This window comes from Leptosomus discolor, chromosome Z, assembly GCF_034619465.1.
Source record: "Leptosomus discolor isolate bLepDis1 chromosome Z, bLepDis1.hap2, whole genome shotgun sequence".
NCBI classification, from domain to species: Eukaryota; Metazoa; Chordata; class Aves; order Leptosomiformes; family Leptosomidae; genus Leptosomus; species Leptosomus discolor.
The window spans coordinates 32,511,787-32,528,277 of NC_141419.1; the positions used below are offsets into that span (position 1 = coordinate 32,511,787).

The 16,491-nt window shown below is 39.3% G+C and overlaps 1 protein-coding gene across 1 annotated transcript in view; it reads right to left on the reverse strand.

Annotated features, from left to right (window-relative positions):
* The window catches only part of FER (FER tyrosine kinase), a 166,368-nt gene that overhangs the window by 138,831 nt on the left and 11,046 nt on the right, over positions 1 to 16,491 (reverse strand). Inside the window, exon 4 of the mRNA XM_086478933.1 lies at positions 2,263 to 2,446. Within this exon, the coding sequence (XP_086335059.1) occupies positions 2,263 to 2,446 (184 nt within the window). The remainder of the gene's footprint in view (positions 1 to 2,262; positions 2,447 to 16,491) is intronic.

A 16,491-nucleotide genomic window follows, 5' to 3' on the forward strand; every position in this document is an offset into this window, starting at 1 on the left:
TACCAATGAGAATTCTCTAAGATCATGTTCCTTGTATTGATTTCAGTGCATCTACATACAGGGTAGCTAAACTAAAATCTGTAGAGACTAGAAGGAAAAGGAATATATAGTGTTTGTTGATGGCACTCTTCTTCACAAATGACTTACCATGCCTGTCATAACCCACATTAAAGCTTTTCATGTTCCGACTGACAAATAAATATATGCTAGCATAAGGCAAAATGAGTCACAAAATAGTGTGCGTTTCCTTTAAAAAATGCTTTTCTTTATTATTTTAGCTATCTTCTTTCATATATTTATTTTATGATTTGTCATTCAGCCAAAAATAAGCATAAATCACAAGTTATCGTATATTTACAAGAAGTAACAAAATCAAGTCACCCAGCCTTGTCTTCACCTGCTTCTGAGAGCAGGAAAAATTAAATGAATAGAGAACAGAAAAAGAATAGGTGATATTGTGCCACTACTCTTAACAGCACCCAGTGACACATCCTTAGAACACTCTCCTATTCTGCTTAACTTTTAGCTTTCCATAAGTGAACTCTCATAATCATTTCGTATTTCATTTCTATATTTGACAAACTTGCTAGGCTCTGAAGCACCATGAGCTTTCTTAAAATACTAATGAATTTTGGCCAGCCCAGTACAACGTGCAAATAAAAAAGTATCAATAGATTTTTCCTGGGTAAGATCTCAAGTTAGATTTACTCTGTAAATAAAAGTTGTGTGACTGGATTTTTTCAGTACTTTTTCTGAGGAGAAAACAGACAAGAGAAGGCATTAAATCTTGCCTTGCCTGTGAACAGTATGTGTGAAAAGGTTCCAGAAAATAGTGTGATGGAAAGATAGGCAAATGTCAACTACAGCAATGCCACATCAAAGATAAAGGGAATCCATGTCAATTACCAAAAAAAAAATCATTACCAATGTTAATCTACACTTCTTCAAGTGTACCAAACCAATCCATCCGCAAAATCAGGATTATTAAGGAAGTACGCTTCACACAGATGGTCACACCAAGCTCTACACGTGAAATCACCACCTCTGTTTGTACACGAAAGATACTAGAAAGCAGTAATTTTCCAGCACATTCGGATCTCACGAAAAATATCTTTGTAGATAAAAATATTTTTTACAGGTTTTTACTCCAGACATAGCAAAGGTGAGAAGGTTCAGTTCTTGTTTCATCATAATATTCTTCAGTGAATTATCATATCCCATAATTCTAAAAAATCACCTTAATTACAGTACACAAATTAACTGTAGCCTTTTGCTGTGATTTTACATACAAAATTAAGATTAAAAGGACCGTATAGAGACTACTACAAAGGTCTATTTCACTTTCATATCTGCACCAGAATCAAAGGAATTTTTGATACTGCATAGGGCAGTTAATCGTGTCTACAATGAAAGCATGTAAAGCCTGAAATACCCAACTCTCCCTCACTTCCTGTGTGCTGAAGTCAAGATCAATGTAGACTTCAGAGAAGGTAAGAAAACGAATTAAAGAAGAAGAATGCCTCACATCTAAAAGAACATTATCTACAAAAAAAAAGTAACTGCCCTTTCTTTCAGGCTAAGTGATCGAAATAACAGCTCAGAAAAACATCTACTGAACAGATTTCCTAATCAACTCTCATTCTTCAGGAAAGACAAAGAGGTAGCATGGTGATTACAAACCAGAAAAGAGGGCTTAAAGTCCTTATTGTCTATTCTCTGAGATCACCAGTTTGCACATCTTCTGTAATGATGTAAAAAAATGTTATTTTTAAGGTTGGATTCCTTACAGTGAGATCAAGTTTATATGATCCTGCTACTTCTCCCACACATATGATTAACCATGTATCTGTCTGGCCCTCCTCCACAATGACTTTCATTGGCCAGTTTAAAACAAATTTGTTGCTGGTGAAACTTCATGAAAATAAGACTACCAGAGAGGCAACAAATTTGCCGTAGTATATCAGCTGAAGGACAAAGAATGACTCGGCTATAAACACCGCAGTTAATCTGTAAGATTTTAAAGTTTTATGAGAAGACAGTGTCTTGATAGAATGTTTAAGTAACACTCAAAACTACTGCCTGCATTATTTGCATAGACTTTTCTATGCTCAATTACTGTCAATTGAAACATGAAAACACATATTTTCGTTATCCCTTGATACACAGTTAATAAATCAGTTTATTATTTTCAAATAATCCTATAAATTACTTAGAATAGTATACAAAATCTGCAAGTTAAAAATATCTAAGAATACATCTTACAGGGCTTTTATCATTTCTTCTTGCATCTTCTGTAGTGAATCAAGTAACAGAGGAAGTGTAGTATCATAATACTGATGCTGATGTAACTGTGCTCCTTTCAGTGCCAACACATACTGATTATGCAACATATGGAGCTTCATAGTGGCTTTATCACACCGATCTTTGGCTTTCTCAGTCTCCTTTCCTAAAAGAAAACAAAAAAAGAAAATGCACGTGGTGATTTAAAAGGATACAAACTTGTAGATGACATAAATCTAGTAGATTTATGAGAAGTTTGCACCTTTTTCTACAGTTGTCTTTTCAAGGTACTTCTCTGAAGAAGGTAAAATCTGACTATTTTCAGGTCATTAGTAAGATCAAATGTCTTGTTTTTTTAATGAAAAGACTAAGTAAGAAAAAACTGCTGTATTTTCTTTGAGCAGAAATGTTAGACTTCTTTATCTAAAAGTATATGAAAACCACTATCTACACAGGTATAAAAATAATATAATTATGAAGAATAAAGAACAAAACTCATGCACATGACTATCACAAAGCTAATCTTTTATTTGCCGCAGAGCAAATAAACATTTTTAAATGAAGAAGGTAAAAGATGTCCTACTAGGTCAGATCCATGATTCATTAAAAATTTGTCATCTATTGCAAGCAGGAATTCTATCGCTACATATCATCCCAAAAAAGCAATGATGCCATCTATGTATGAGTAAATGAACTCTCACGCTATTACTCCTATCCAAAAAGCACAGTTTCTCTACTCAGCATTTCCTGAGCAGGAAGTTGACTCTACAGCCTCAGCTCTACACTCTTACAAGACTAGAAGTCCTCAAGTTCATGCTGACAAGACCAGTTCGGTGCTGAATCAGAGGTACAAGGTACCTCATGACGACACCTATTCCATTCTCTGCCACAGTCATTGCACAACTATGTGACATACACTTTTATGATTTTCCTAAGATCTCCAATAACAGATAACTTTGTAACTTCCTAGTATCATTCAGGACCAGTGCTACGCTAGCTGAAATCATTCCCCCATCTCCCTGCCTCTTCAGTCTCCAATGGAAATCTGTATTGCTTCAATTTAAACCTTTACTTACTTCATACATGTCATGGGCATGAAAAATAGATTCTACCACCCTCTGCAAGCCATCTTTTGTATTACATTAGATTACATTCTCTCCTTTTCTGCCCCATCTTCTAAACTTCATACTAACAGACCTACAGGTCTTCCCCTGTTAAGTCCTGTTTTCTTATTGCAGTTGACTGGTTCACTACTTCAGTCAATGCTCAAAGTCAAAGAATAACTTTACATTCTAGATATTTCTGGCTCATTAAAAAACCAAAAAACCCACAAAAAAACAAACCTTGTCTTTTTTGACTACCGTACAAACGTGACAACACTGATTACTTTTGCTTTGGCATCTGATCCTGCCAAATAACACTATTTTTTTGAGACTCATCTCTTAGTTGATTAATTATTTTTAACTCTATAGCTGCCCTCCAGCGCACTTTAAAACCCCTCCAAGTCACTGTGATGCCTGGAAATTTAACAAACAAACTCTGAAACAAAGTAATGGAACACTGAAAGACCACCTAAACCTTAAACCTAATCTCAACATATATCCTGCATTGTCCCATAGGATACATTATTCCAACAGGACCTCATTAACAATCATTCTCCAAGCAGCTTTATGCAGTTTAGCACCTCTACTAGAATATTTTCAACTTCATAATGCACTGCCAGTGTCATATAGGGTTATGAGATTATTTTGACATGATTCCTTACTGAGACACATAAGACCTTACTCATATCCTTGTTATCATCTTGATATTTATTGTCTCACTACTTTTTCAGTAACTAAAAGCATTTTAAATGAATCTTGCATCTGCAATTATCGAGTGCAGATTCACAATTACCTGCATAGATAAACATGCACTAAGTAAACCAATCCCATTCAGACCGCTACATTTCTTACAATCTTAAAATAATTTCAGTAATAAAAAGAATATATTTTAGCATTTTGACTACCTATCACAAAGCAGTTGAGAAAAAAGAAAAAGGAAGCATTCTTAGCTAAATGGCAAAACAGAGGCTTGAAAGCAGACCTTGAAAAGCTGAAGTTCTGTCATATAACGAATACACGAAGGATTGTGAATTACAGTAAATTAAAATACAAAACCATGTTAAGGCACGTCTAAAAAAAAGTTGAGGGAAAAACTTGTAAAACAGTAACAAATCTTCTATTTAAAAGGATCTGGTAGAGGAAAAAAAACTATTTTTTTTGAATCTGTGTTCACTATGAAAGACCTTCAGAGATTCCAGGCTGAAATATCTCTTTATGAAAGCAAAAATAAATCTCTGTCTTCTGTGGTGTCAGAAGAAGAGGTTACAGAACAAATGAAATACGAAGAAACTATGAGGCCTGGATGGTGTTTAGCTTTGGAACTTTAAAGGAACTTGAGAAACTTTTAGCTGAAATATTATGATTACTTCTTACAGGAGGAAGTAGGCACTCAATGGAGTGCTCCAGAAATATCACTTGGGTTCTGATACATGAGGTGATAAAGATGATGATGAAGATGTTGTCTGAAGGAAGCAAATAGGGGAACCAAATGTGAAAACTGGGAAAAAAAAACTTAAGATGCACTGATTAAATTACAAAATGGTAAATTTATAGAGATGCACACAGGGAAAAAAACCATTCAAGCTTAGTAATCTGTTTTAAGTTTACTGAATGCACTCAGGAATGAGATCTTAGGGTTAGTTAAGAAAGATCAATGGAAATGTTAACTCTGTTCAGCAGCTGTCAGACAAGATGTTATTTAGCAAAGGGCTAGACAGCATTATTAAGCCACTGATTAAATCCATGTAAGTATGAAGTTCTTTCACCTCACGGAGGACATATTTGAAATTTAAAAGGTTAGAGAAGGGCATTAAGCATCAGAACAGTACGAAACACAAGAAATCCAGAAGGAATTACTAAAAGGAGGACTCCTGAAGCACCAGGAGACTGAGGAGCAACACACGAGAGGGGACACACAGTTAACAGATCTTCCTAATCTCCTTCAGTGTAACAACTGTAAGGCACTATATGGAAATAGTAGGTACTTTTTTTTAAAAAAATGAACATTCTTCTTCAACTAGCGTGTATGTAACCTATGCAATCTTTTGGTCAAAGGTGTTTGGATGTAAGCACGAAAAACTTACGTGGTTTAACAATGAATGGACATGTGTACAAAAAACAAAAGGTCCTGAAGAGCTACTAAGAACTGAGAGAGAGAGCACTTGCACCTCAGGAACTCCCTAGGTAACAAATTACCATGAAGTTGAAACAGCTGTCTATCTGTTTGCCCTGTCACATGGCTCTCTAGACCATTGTCTACCTTGTCACCTTGTGCTACCTTGTCACCTACATTTTAAACACAGAATAACAAAAACTACTTTAAAAGGATTTTTTGTCTGCCATTTCATTGAAAACAATATGGACAAAACAATCCGCTTTAAAATTTTCTGTAAAACTGTTTGGGAAAGACCACAATCTCAACTCGCTCGCTCTAAAACTTTTGCCAGAGATAACAGGTTTAGTCTTTGGCAGCCAATCAAAACTCATGTTTCATGGAAAGACTGTACATTTTTTATTTTCCCAAAACATTAAAACATTGCAATATTTATTTCTAAATTAAATACAGAGCATTTGGAGGGAAAAAAAATCCAACACATCACACCCAGAATAACATCCCAGAAATCAGATACCACCAAACGCATGCATGTCTGACACCAGTGTAGCGATACAATGGGATGGTATACAATCCCATTTTCACATCTGCCTTGAGGACTAAATTCCTTCTCTATATACATTATTCCTCAGCAGAACACCTCAACTAATTTCAGAATAAATCAAAGTATCAGTTTCTAAATACAGTAGGCCACAGTGTCCACCTGATCATCTGCAGACCAAGACATACACACTACAAGGTCATTCTGGAGAACAAGAGACATGTGAACATTGGCAATAATGGAAGGTGACTGCAGAGGGTTCGAAGGGGAAGATACCAAGTAACAGTTACGCTATATGGACTTGACGGAAGAGGAGAGAATGAGGCAGCTGGAAGTCAGAGCTGGAAGCACCAGGTTTTGCATGCCCTGGCCCATTCCCTTCAGAGATACACTAGCCAGGGAAACAGAAAGAGGTAGATAAGGTAGTAGCAGAGGGAGAAATTCCGGATTGTTTCTTGGGTTTATTGTATGTTTGGCCACCTATTTGATCAAGCATGCCCTAGATTACGTAATCCAAAATTATCTCCCTACGTCATAGTTTAAGAGTGGAAAACCTACAACTTGTCCATGCATGTCTTTAAAATACATGCCCTATCAGCTTTCAGCTTACCAAAAATCAGCATATGTTAAATTATACTGGGTACCATCGGCACAGGCTTCTGACCTATGAACCACAACAAACAGCCTTCAACAGTTAAACTAAACTGAAAATTTAGTCTAAAAATTATCACAACTACATAACTAGAGACTTATCAATACTATCTCTCTGTCAAAAACCTCATTAATGGCTTAATCTGTCCCATTTTCCCATCTGCCTTCAGGACCAAATTCCTTCTCTAGATACATTATTCCCTAGCACCACACCTCAACTAATTGTAAAATGAATCAAATTATCATATACAGTTAACTATTAAATACAGCCTTTGGTTCTATAATTAATACAAGAAACACAGCTACAGTATTCTTTCCATATTGCATTTATTTTTTAAAGCAGCAAAATGCAGTGAGGCAGAGTACATAGTTGTTCCACATGTCAATTAGCACAGAGGACTACATCCAACCTTCTTTATACGTGTCATGAATTTCATAAATAGATCTAATTATAATTCCACTGCCATCAGTTGTTGACAAAACTGTCTAATGTTTACAGAAACTGACTGTGTATACAGTGTGTCTCGCCATAAACAGTATCATGAAGCTTGCAAAATTCAATTATGAAAGTCTGACATTTGCAAAGAAAAGGCTGGCATTCATTTTAAAACATTCTAGAGAGTCAAGTATTTCAATTTCCAATAAAAACTCTTTTAAGATTTTACCACATACAATACAACAGAGCCATCCAGAAAAAAAAAACATTTTAGGGTATTTTCTATTAAAAAAGCAGATTTGCTATTCCAAAGTTCTTACAATCGTAAATATTAGTCTCTTATAGCTTAATATTCACCTAGAATGGAAGAACAGAAACTGGAGAGGACAACCAAATGAGACTAACCGAGAAAAATTTCAGCTCATAATGTTCACTTCACCTTTTTGTAAATAAGCATCAATGTACAGCGCAAATGCGTCAAAGAAATTGACTTTCAGAAATTAAACATTGAAAATACAGAAAATCTGTATACATATTTTGGATTAAAAAGAAATAATTGTAGTGAAGAGCTCAGGTGTTTACCCCCTTACAACTTTTTTCCAGTCGGTCAAAAACTGTAAGTCAAGGCTTGTATTCCCTTGTGTGTTCACTACATTTAGTTATCACTGATTTCAGTAATATTTAACATTTGTGAGGTCTTCAAATTTGCATTATAAATTTCGACTTCTTATTCAAACAGCAAAATTCTGACTCTGTGGAATACAGAGTCAATCAACCTCTGATTTGCATAGGACAAGGATCCACGTCCTGAAGGTTACCTGTAGTGTGACATTTAAGACTCAAGTGAAGACTTAGCAGAAGCTTAGCTGTTCAGGTTTCAAATCCAGCTTCATGATAGCACAGGTTAAACTAATGACTGTGGCTTATGTCTGCTGTCACTGTTTCTCCAACAGAAAATTCCAGTTAAGCTGCTTTAGTTACATCCCTTCAGCTAAATCTTGTGGACAAGTAAATGCCCAAAAGACTAAACTATTTTCTTAAATATTACTATTTTCAAAGAGAAACAGCATACAGTTAACATCTCAGGTTTGAGTAACATGAAATACAAAGCTATCCCCTCAAAATCAAAGCTCAAACAGAAACATTTTTGATCAGTTAACTACAGAAAGGCGTCATGAAGAATTTCAAAACTGAATGCAGTAAGAAATTATTTCTTTATGTTTACATTGTAAACCAGCTGCTAGCAAAAGAGCTCAACAGTATACTTCTCAATGGATCCACACTACCATGAGCCCTGAATTTCTGTTGCACTGCAAACACAACAAATCAGCCTTTCAGCTTGGACAAAATCCTATACCAACAAGATCCCACTCTACAGAAAGATCATATTCTTTCCTCTCAATGTTGCTTTGCAACAACGGTAAGAAAAACTTTCTGGCAGATCTCCTGGAAGCATCAGGTTTTAAGACATTTGTTTTTAAGTTTGCTTTGGTTTTATATGATTTTTTTCTTTGGGACCTTTGAGGACAGGAAAGAAGAAAAAGAAATTAAAGAATAAAAACTTCAGAAGACACAGAAAGCTAAAAACTTGTCAACATCTAAGCATGTATTCGTACTTGAGACACTTTCAAATTTTTGCATCTTTAAGTGTTTGCTCTTAAAAGCCAACAAATATCATAATTTCTTTTTGAGAAGGCATAACCAAAACACTAAATGGTTTGTGAAAATATAAAGCTGTCAGAGTTAGGCACATTTTGAAATGTCTATAGTTAGAATATCTTGGCCGGTTTTCATAAACCTCAGAAAAAGTCTGTCTTGAGTCGAATGTTATGGTATTTCAAGAAGGACTGCCCCTTGCCTGTCACTCTAACTGGGAACATTTGTGATACCAACAGGTATGACCTTCAGCCATTCAGAAATGATGACAAAGTGTTCATAAAAGAGCTAATGGAGATCATTGTAAAGGTTTAGCTCACAACAGATGAATCGACTGTCTGGATTTACAGCTCCTGGCACTGAAACATGACCTTTGACTTCAGTGCACAGTGAATGCTGTCCCATGAAGAAACACTAATGAAGACAACGTCCATCGGACAAAGGAGAAAATTGTTTTATTACACAAGTCCAGTTTTTGACAATTAATTTAATTGTTTCAAAAGCAGGCAGAGACACCTGACATGACAATAGAGAGTTATATACCCCCAACAGAAACACACTGAGAAGCTTTAAATACGCTAGAACTGTGGAAATAGAAAAGCAGTAGAATTATAGAACAAACAAAATGAAAATTAGAAGTACAATCTGAAGATCTACACATGAGTAACAGGGGGTAAGAAAATCTTTATACATAAATAAAACTACGACTAACAAGCCTAGAGAAACTCGGAGGACAGGAACATATGTCAAGAACACAGGTATGTGCCTCTGTAGTTCAGAAAGCACAAAAAAGCAAATCCACCCAAATTTCTGGGTATGGATAAATATAGGGAAAAACAGCCAAGGCAATATTATAATAAATGTGGGCACCAAAGATACTGCTAGTGGAAACCCGGACAGTATTAAAAGTGAATACAGAGCTCTGGGGGCAGCCATCAAAGGCACAGGGGCCCAGGTGTGTCGTCTTCAAACCTATCAGTGAGGGAAAAGGGTGTGAGGAGTGCACTGACAATACAGACCAATAAGTAGCTGAGGAGCTGGTGTTTGCAATAGGGTTTTGCGTTTTACAACCATGGGACCCTGTTTGCAGACCATCATCTGCTTGGGAGAGAGGAAGTACCTCACTAAGCAGGATAAAACTATTTTTGCGAATAGGACAGCTGACCTCATTAGGAAAGCTTTAAACTAAGAACAAAGGGGACAGAGTGGGTAACCCACAGTCCTGAGGGAGCAACGGACAAAATTACTGAGCAAAAGGCACGGGGTGCTGTAATGAGAAGGGATCACAAAGTAAACAAAGTGAGGCTTAGGCAGGGTCACCTCCAGCACCTGCACATGGGCATGGAGGTTCCTACAAGGCAACACTGTGGAAAAAACCCCACAAAATCCCCTCCAGGAACTCAACACACTGGGATGCCAGGCCTAAGTGCCTGTATATTACTGAATAATGCATGGAGAATAGAGTCATAGAATCATTAGGTGTGAAGACACCTCTGAGTTTATCAAGTCCAACTGTCAACTAAACCATGTCCCTAAGTGCGACATCTACCTGTTTTTTGAACACCTCCAGGGATGGTGACTCTACTACTTCTCTGGGCAGCCTGTTCCAAGGTTTGACAACCCTTTCAGTAAAGAAATTTTTCCTAATGTCCAATTGCAACTTCAGGCTATTTCCTCCTCTTCTCCTATGGCTAATTACTTCAGAGAACAGACCAACACCCACCTCACTACACCCTCCTTTCAGGTAGTTGTAGAGAGCAATAAGGTCTCCCCTCAGCCTCCTCTTCTCCAGACTAAACAACACCACTTCCCTCAGCCGCTCCTCACAAGACCTGTTCTCCAGGCCCTTCACCAGCTTTGTTGCCCTTCTCTGGACACGCTCCAGCACCTCAACGTCCTTCTTGTAGTGAGGGGCCCAAAACTGCAAAGAATTATTTGAGGTGCAGCCTCACCAGTGTGGAGTACAGGGGCACAATCATCTCCCTACTCTTGCTGGCCACCGTTTCTGATACAGGCCAGGATGCTGTTGGCCTTCTTGGCCACCTGGGCAGACCGCTGGCTCATGTTCACCCGGCTATCAACAAACACCCCAGGTCCTTTTCCACCAGGCAGCTTTCCAGCCACTCATCCCCAAGCCTGTAGCACTGCGTGGGGTTGTTGTGACCCAAGTGCAGGACCCAGCACTTGGCCTCATTGAACCTCATAGCATTGGCCTCAGCCCATCGATCCAGCCTGTCCAGATCCCTCTGCAGAGCCTTCCTACCCTTGAGCAGATCAACACTCCCACCCAATTTAGTGTCATCTGCAAACTTACTGAGGGTGCACTCAATCCCCTCATCCAGATCATCAATAAAGATGTTAAACAAAACCAGTCCCAATACTGAGCCCTGGGGGACATCACTTGTGACCAGCCACCAGCTGGATTTAACTCCATCCACCACAACTCTCTGTGCTCAGCCATTCAGCCAGTTTTTAACCCAGCTCAGAGTGCACCTGTCTAGGCCATGAGCTGCCAGCTTTCCTAGGAGAATGCTGTGAGAGATGGTGTTAGAGGCTTTACTAAAGTCCAGGTAGATGACATCCACAGCCTTCCCCTCATTGACTAGGCAGGTCACGTGGTCATAGAAAGGGATCAGGTTGTTTAAGCAGGACCTGCCTTTCACGAACGATGCTGGCTGGGCCTGAGTCCCTGGTTGTCCTGCACACTCCATGTGACTGTCCTCAATATGAAGGGTTCATTATCTTGTCCAGTACCAAAGTCAGGCTGACAGGCCTGTATTTCCCCGGATCCTCCTTTGTGCCCTTCTTGTAGAATAAAAACAATGAATCAGAGATCCGTGTGCAGTTGCAGGGCTATGAACTTGTCAGGATCGTGGAAGTGTGGTGGGATGGCTCCCATGACTGGAGTGTTGCAATGGAAAGATATACTCTCTTGGGGAAAGACAGGCCAGGAAGACAAGTAGAGGAAGTTATCCCTTATGTGAGAGAGCAGCTGGAGCATGTGGAGCTTTGCCTGGGGATGGATGAGGAGCTGACAGACAGCTTATACTCATGATTAAAGAGAGGAAAAGCAAGGAAGGTCCCAGAAAAAGCCAGGAACTTGGCCTCAGAGTTGTTGCAATTTTCTGCATTATAACCTCACTACAGTATCACGGCATTTGATTTCAGAAAAATTTAAAATGGAAAAAAAAAAAAAAAAGAGGGCAGTATCAGGGCTTGCTCTTTTTTATTTTCCCCCTACTTTTTTTCAATGAAGCAACTATCCTCCTCTGAGAAAATATGCAAATCTTCAGTGCATAGTAATGTTTCAGACAGGAAAAACCTTCCTTCCCTGGTTTGCTTTAGAATCTTTTATTTTTGTAAATACCAGCATTAAAGTATAAAGCTGTCAATGCATATCGTGATCTATTAGACATTTCCCAATGTTTATGATAGCACTTTTTCAAATAATGTCCCAGAATGGCATTTATCTTTTCATCTACATATGTCAGCATTTTCAATAACAGAGGTAATTTCTGAATATTTTCAGCCTGTCCTCATAAGTGAGGTGCTCCAGCCCCCAATCATCTTCGTTGCCCTTCTCTGGACTAGCTACAACAGGTCCATGTCTTTCTAGTACTGGGGGCACCAGAGCTGGATGCAGCACTCCAGATGAACTCTCAGCAGAGCAGAGTAGAGGGGCAGAATCCCCTCCCTTGACCTGTTGGCCACACTTCTTTTGATGTAGTCCAGGACACGGTTGGCTTTCTGGGCTGCGAGCACACATTGCTGGCTCATGTTCAGTTTTTCATCCACCAGCACCCCCAAGTCCTTCTCCCCAGGGCTGCTCTCGATCCACTCACCACCCAGCCTGTATCTGTGCTTGGGATTGCCCTGACCCATGTGCAGGACACCTTGCACTTGGCCTTGCTGAACTTCAGGAGGTTTGCATAGGCCCACCTCTCCAGCCTGTCCAAGGTTCCTCTGGATGGCCTCCCTTCCCTCCAGCACCACCCCTTCAACCGCACCACACAGCTTGGTGTCTCACTTGCTGACTTGCACTCAATCCCACTGGCCACCTAGCCAACAAAGATACTAAACAGCACCGGTCTCACTATCAAGCCTTGAGGAATGCCACTCTACACTGGTGTCCACTCGGACAGTGAGCCGTTGACCATGATTCTTTTTTGAGTGCCATCACCCAGACAATTCCTGATCCACCACATGGTCCATTCATCAAATCCATGTCACTCCAACTTAGAGACAAGGATGCTGTGCGGGATGGTGTCATATGCTTTGTACAAGTCCAAGTACATAATGTCAACGGCTCTTCCCTTATCCACCAATGCTGCAACCCCAATGCCACCAAATTTGTCAGGAACAAGTTGCCCTTAGTGAAGCCATGTTGGCTGTCACCAACCACCTTATTTTCCATGTGCTCTAGCATAGTTTCCAGGAGGATTCACTCCAGGATCTTGCTGGGCACAGAGGTGAGACTGACTGGCCTGTAGTTCCCCGGGTCTTCCTTTTTTCCCTTTTTAAATATGGAGGTTTTGTTTCCCCTTTTCCAGTTGACATGAACTTCGCCAGACTGTCATGACTTCTCAGACATGACGGATAGTGCCTTAGCCATTTCATCTGCCAGTTCTCTCAGGATCCACGGATGCATCTCATCAGGCTCCATGGACTTGTGCACCTTCAGGTTACTTAGATGGTCTCGAACCTGATCCTGTCCTACAGTGAGTTGTTCTTCATTCTGCCAGTCCTTGCCTTTGCCTTCTTTGACTTGGCTGGTGTGGCTGGAGCACTTGCTGAAGACTGAGGCAAAAAACCTCACTGAGTACCTCAGCCTTCTCCATATCCTGGGTAGCCAGGATGAGCACCTCCCTCTCCACTATGCCTCCTCAGGAAGTTGTACAGAGCAATGAGGTCGCCCTTCAACCTCCTTTCCGCCAAACCAGACAAACCCAGAGTCCTCAGACGCTCCTCACAGGACATGCCTTCCAGCCCTGCAACCAGCTTTGGTGCCCTCCTCTGGACACATTCAAGGACCTTCACATCCTTCTTAAATGGTGCAAGTTTTTATGCAAACTGCTGCAACTAGACTAGGATGGCTTTGGCTGTTGGTTCTGTCTCAAGAAGCAGACTGAGAAATTTAGTGAGTGACCAGCTTTACCATCACTCTCCAAATGAAGAGGTGCAAATGCACGGTTCTTAACTAAGCTGGGTTTCACAAGACCAAAATCACAAAGATAGACAGAAAGAAGATAGGATCTTGGCTTTCAATCTCTAAGATCTTTTTTCGCTTTACATCTTGCAAGAGGCTTACATGAATGTGTTTCTTAAACAAATAGAATCACCCACTCCCTCCTCAACTTATTTCTAAGAAGAGGATAAGAAGTTTTTCCCAAACTTTATTTAATAAATTAATGTCTGCAAATAACAAATAGTTTTCAAACAAGAAGAAACTAGTTGTATATACTTAAATTACAGATTTTAAATTTGCAGAATACCAACCTAAATTTCTGAGTTAAGTATTAGCTCAATAATGTTACTATAAACAAATAACATAGTATAAAAGTAGCAAAATTAAACTGCAGTCTTCTGAACGGCTGTCAAATGTCTGAGCCAATAAGCACCACTAGTAAATTCTCTCAGACCTATGACAGCTGGTCTATGAGGATTAAGAGTATATTCTGAGGCTGCATGTTCATGTTGAGTGGATACAATACGACCAAGCTGGTCGCACATGCCACAAGAAGTCATCAAGACTGGCTCTGCACTCCCCGGTGTTTCCTGCTCTAGGAGCTTTATTTTACACAGAAGAAATAACTCTAGGCCTTGCAATCACTGGTAGGGTCTGTGAGTTGAAACACAGGTTATTAATTTGAATTCATACAGCCTGCTGACATCTGTGAATAAGACAGACCAGTTCAGCCAGTGTTACTTGTTTTGTCTTAACAATGTGAGAGTTTCAGTCAAAAATAAACTCAAAAAATACCCTACTAGGAGTTTCCCCGATCTCAGCAACAACTAAAGTCAACACACGCCACCAGGAAATCATATAATCATGGAACAGTTCAGGTTGGAAGGGACCTTCAAAGGTCATATAGTCCAATCCCCCTGCCATGATCTTCAGCTAGATCAGGTTGCTCAGAGCCCCGTGCAACCTGACCTTGAATGTTTCCAGGGTTGAGGCTTCTACCACCTCTGCCCTCTCTGGGCAGCCTGTTCAAACATTGTAGTATAATCACAACTTTACAGGCATCTCAGAATGAAAGCACCAGCCACCTAATAAAAGTATTTTCTGGCCACTCAGCTATTACAAAGAATAGTAGGACAATAATTTCATTTAATGAAAACCTTTTCAACAGCTTCCTTATTTATCATAGACATAGCTTATGCTGTATCAACTTTAGCACGTACCACAGAAGTCACACCAAATCTGAAGTATTAAATCACAAGAGTTGCAGAGATTGGAAAACATTCTTGCAACAGATGCGATGCTGTATAATGTGCTAGGTATACTGTTAGTATTTCTAATATCCTCTAAATCACAACGTTGTCAGAGAACACAAGCCAACCTAGGGAAATCTGGTACCATATTTTTTATACTGCTGTAGCAGCATAAAATTAAATGATTAAACTAAATACTTAGAATCAATATATTCTTCCTTTACTATTTATTTCAGATCCATTCTGTCACATAAGAATGTTGCAACATAGTTTCTACATTCAATGAGTAATTAACTAGTAACAAAAATAATACAATAAACACCTGTAATGAATGTATTTACATGACAAGTGTAAATTTTGCTAAAGATTATATTGTATTAAAATCCAGTATGAACCTCCCAAAGCTACATTGGCTGTACTCCAACTTGCAATATTAACTGATATAAGAGCAACTATTTCACATTTAAACATCTAACAGCAAAATCAGCACAACACTCACAAATCTGCGAGTACTACTTTGGACTGCTGTTTTAAGAAGTTTACACCATTTTTTCTCAATATCACACACCAAAAGATTTCAGAGAACTCATTTCATTATCGAAAAACAATCTAATGAGTTTTGATCTTATATTTTGCTCTAACGACCCCAGCGTGCCCTATGACTCCAACATACCTTAATGCCTCAATTCTTCAAAGGAACATGCTGTGCGTTCCCAGTACCTACTTTTTTTTTTTACAAAACTTTCCAATCCAGCAGAGACTATTGGAATCAATCTGTCCATAGTCCCAGTTGCTGAAGCATGCCTCATTAGAGAGTCACTCAACCAGTTCAGCTTGCTGATTTTATCCCCTCTCAGCTTGCTCTGTCCCACCATACATTAAAAAAGTAAGAATTAAGGACTGAAAAAAAAGCAAAATATTATCAACCGAGTAACACCAATCAGACTGCCTGACAGCTAGGGTCTCCACACACAAGAACAATCAACCAGGCTGCATTTTTGATTCCCACCGTATTCACTGGTCCAGAAAGGAGCAGTAATGCATGACTAAATGGGTTAAGCACTAGAACAAACAAGATAAATCAGTCATCTCTGATTAAGGCAGCATGCAGACACTGGTGGCCGCAACGGCGCAGTGCAATCCAGCCTAAGGACGAAGTGGCAGCCAAGCCTCAGTGGTGCACCCTCTGCAACACAACTGTCCCACTATTTCCCTGACGCCCAAGAAGCAGCAGCACTAGTGGAGGATTCCCTAGAACAGCTCCTAAGCCAGCATT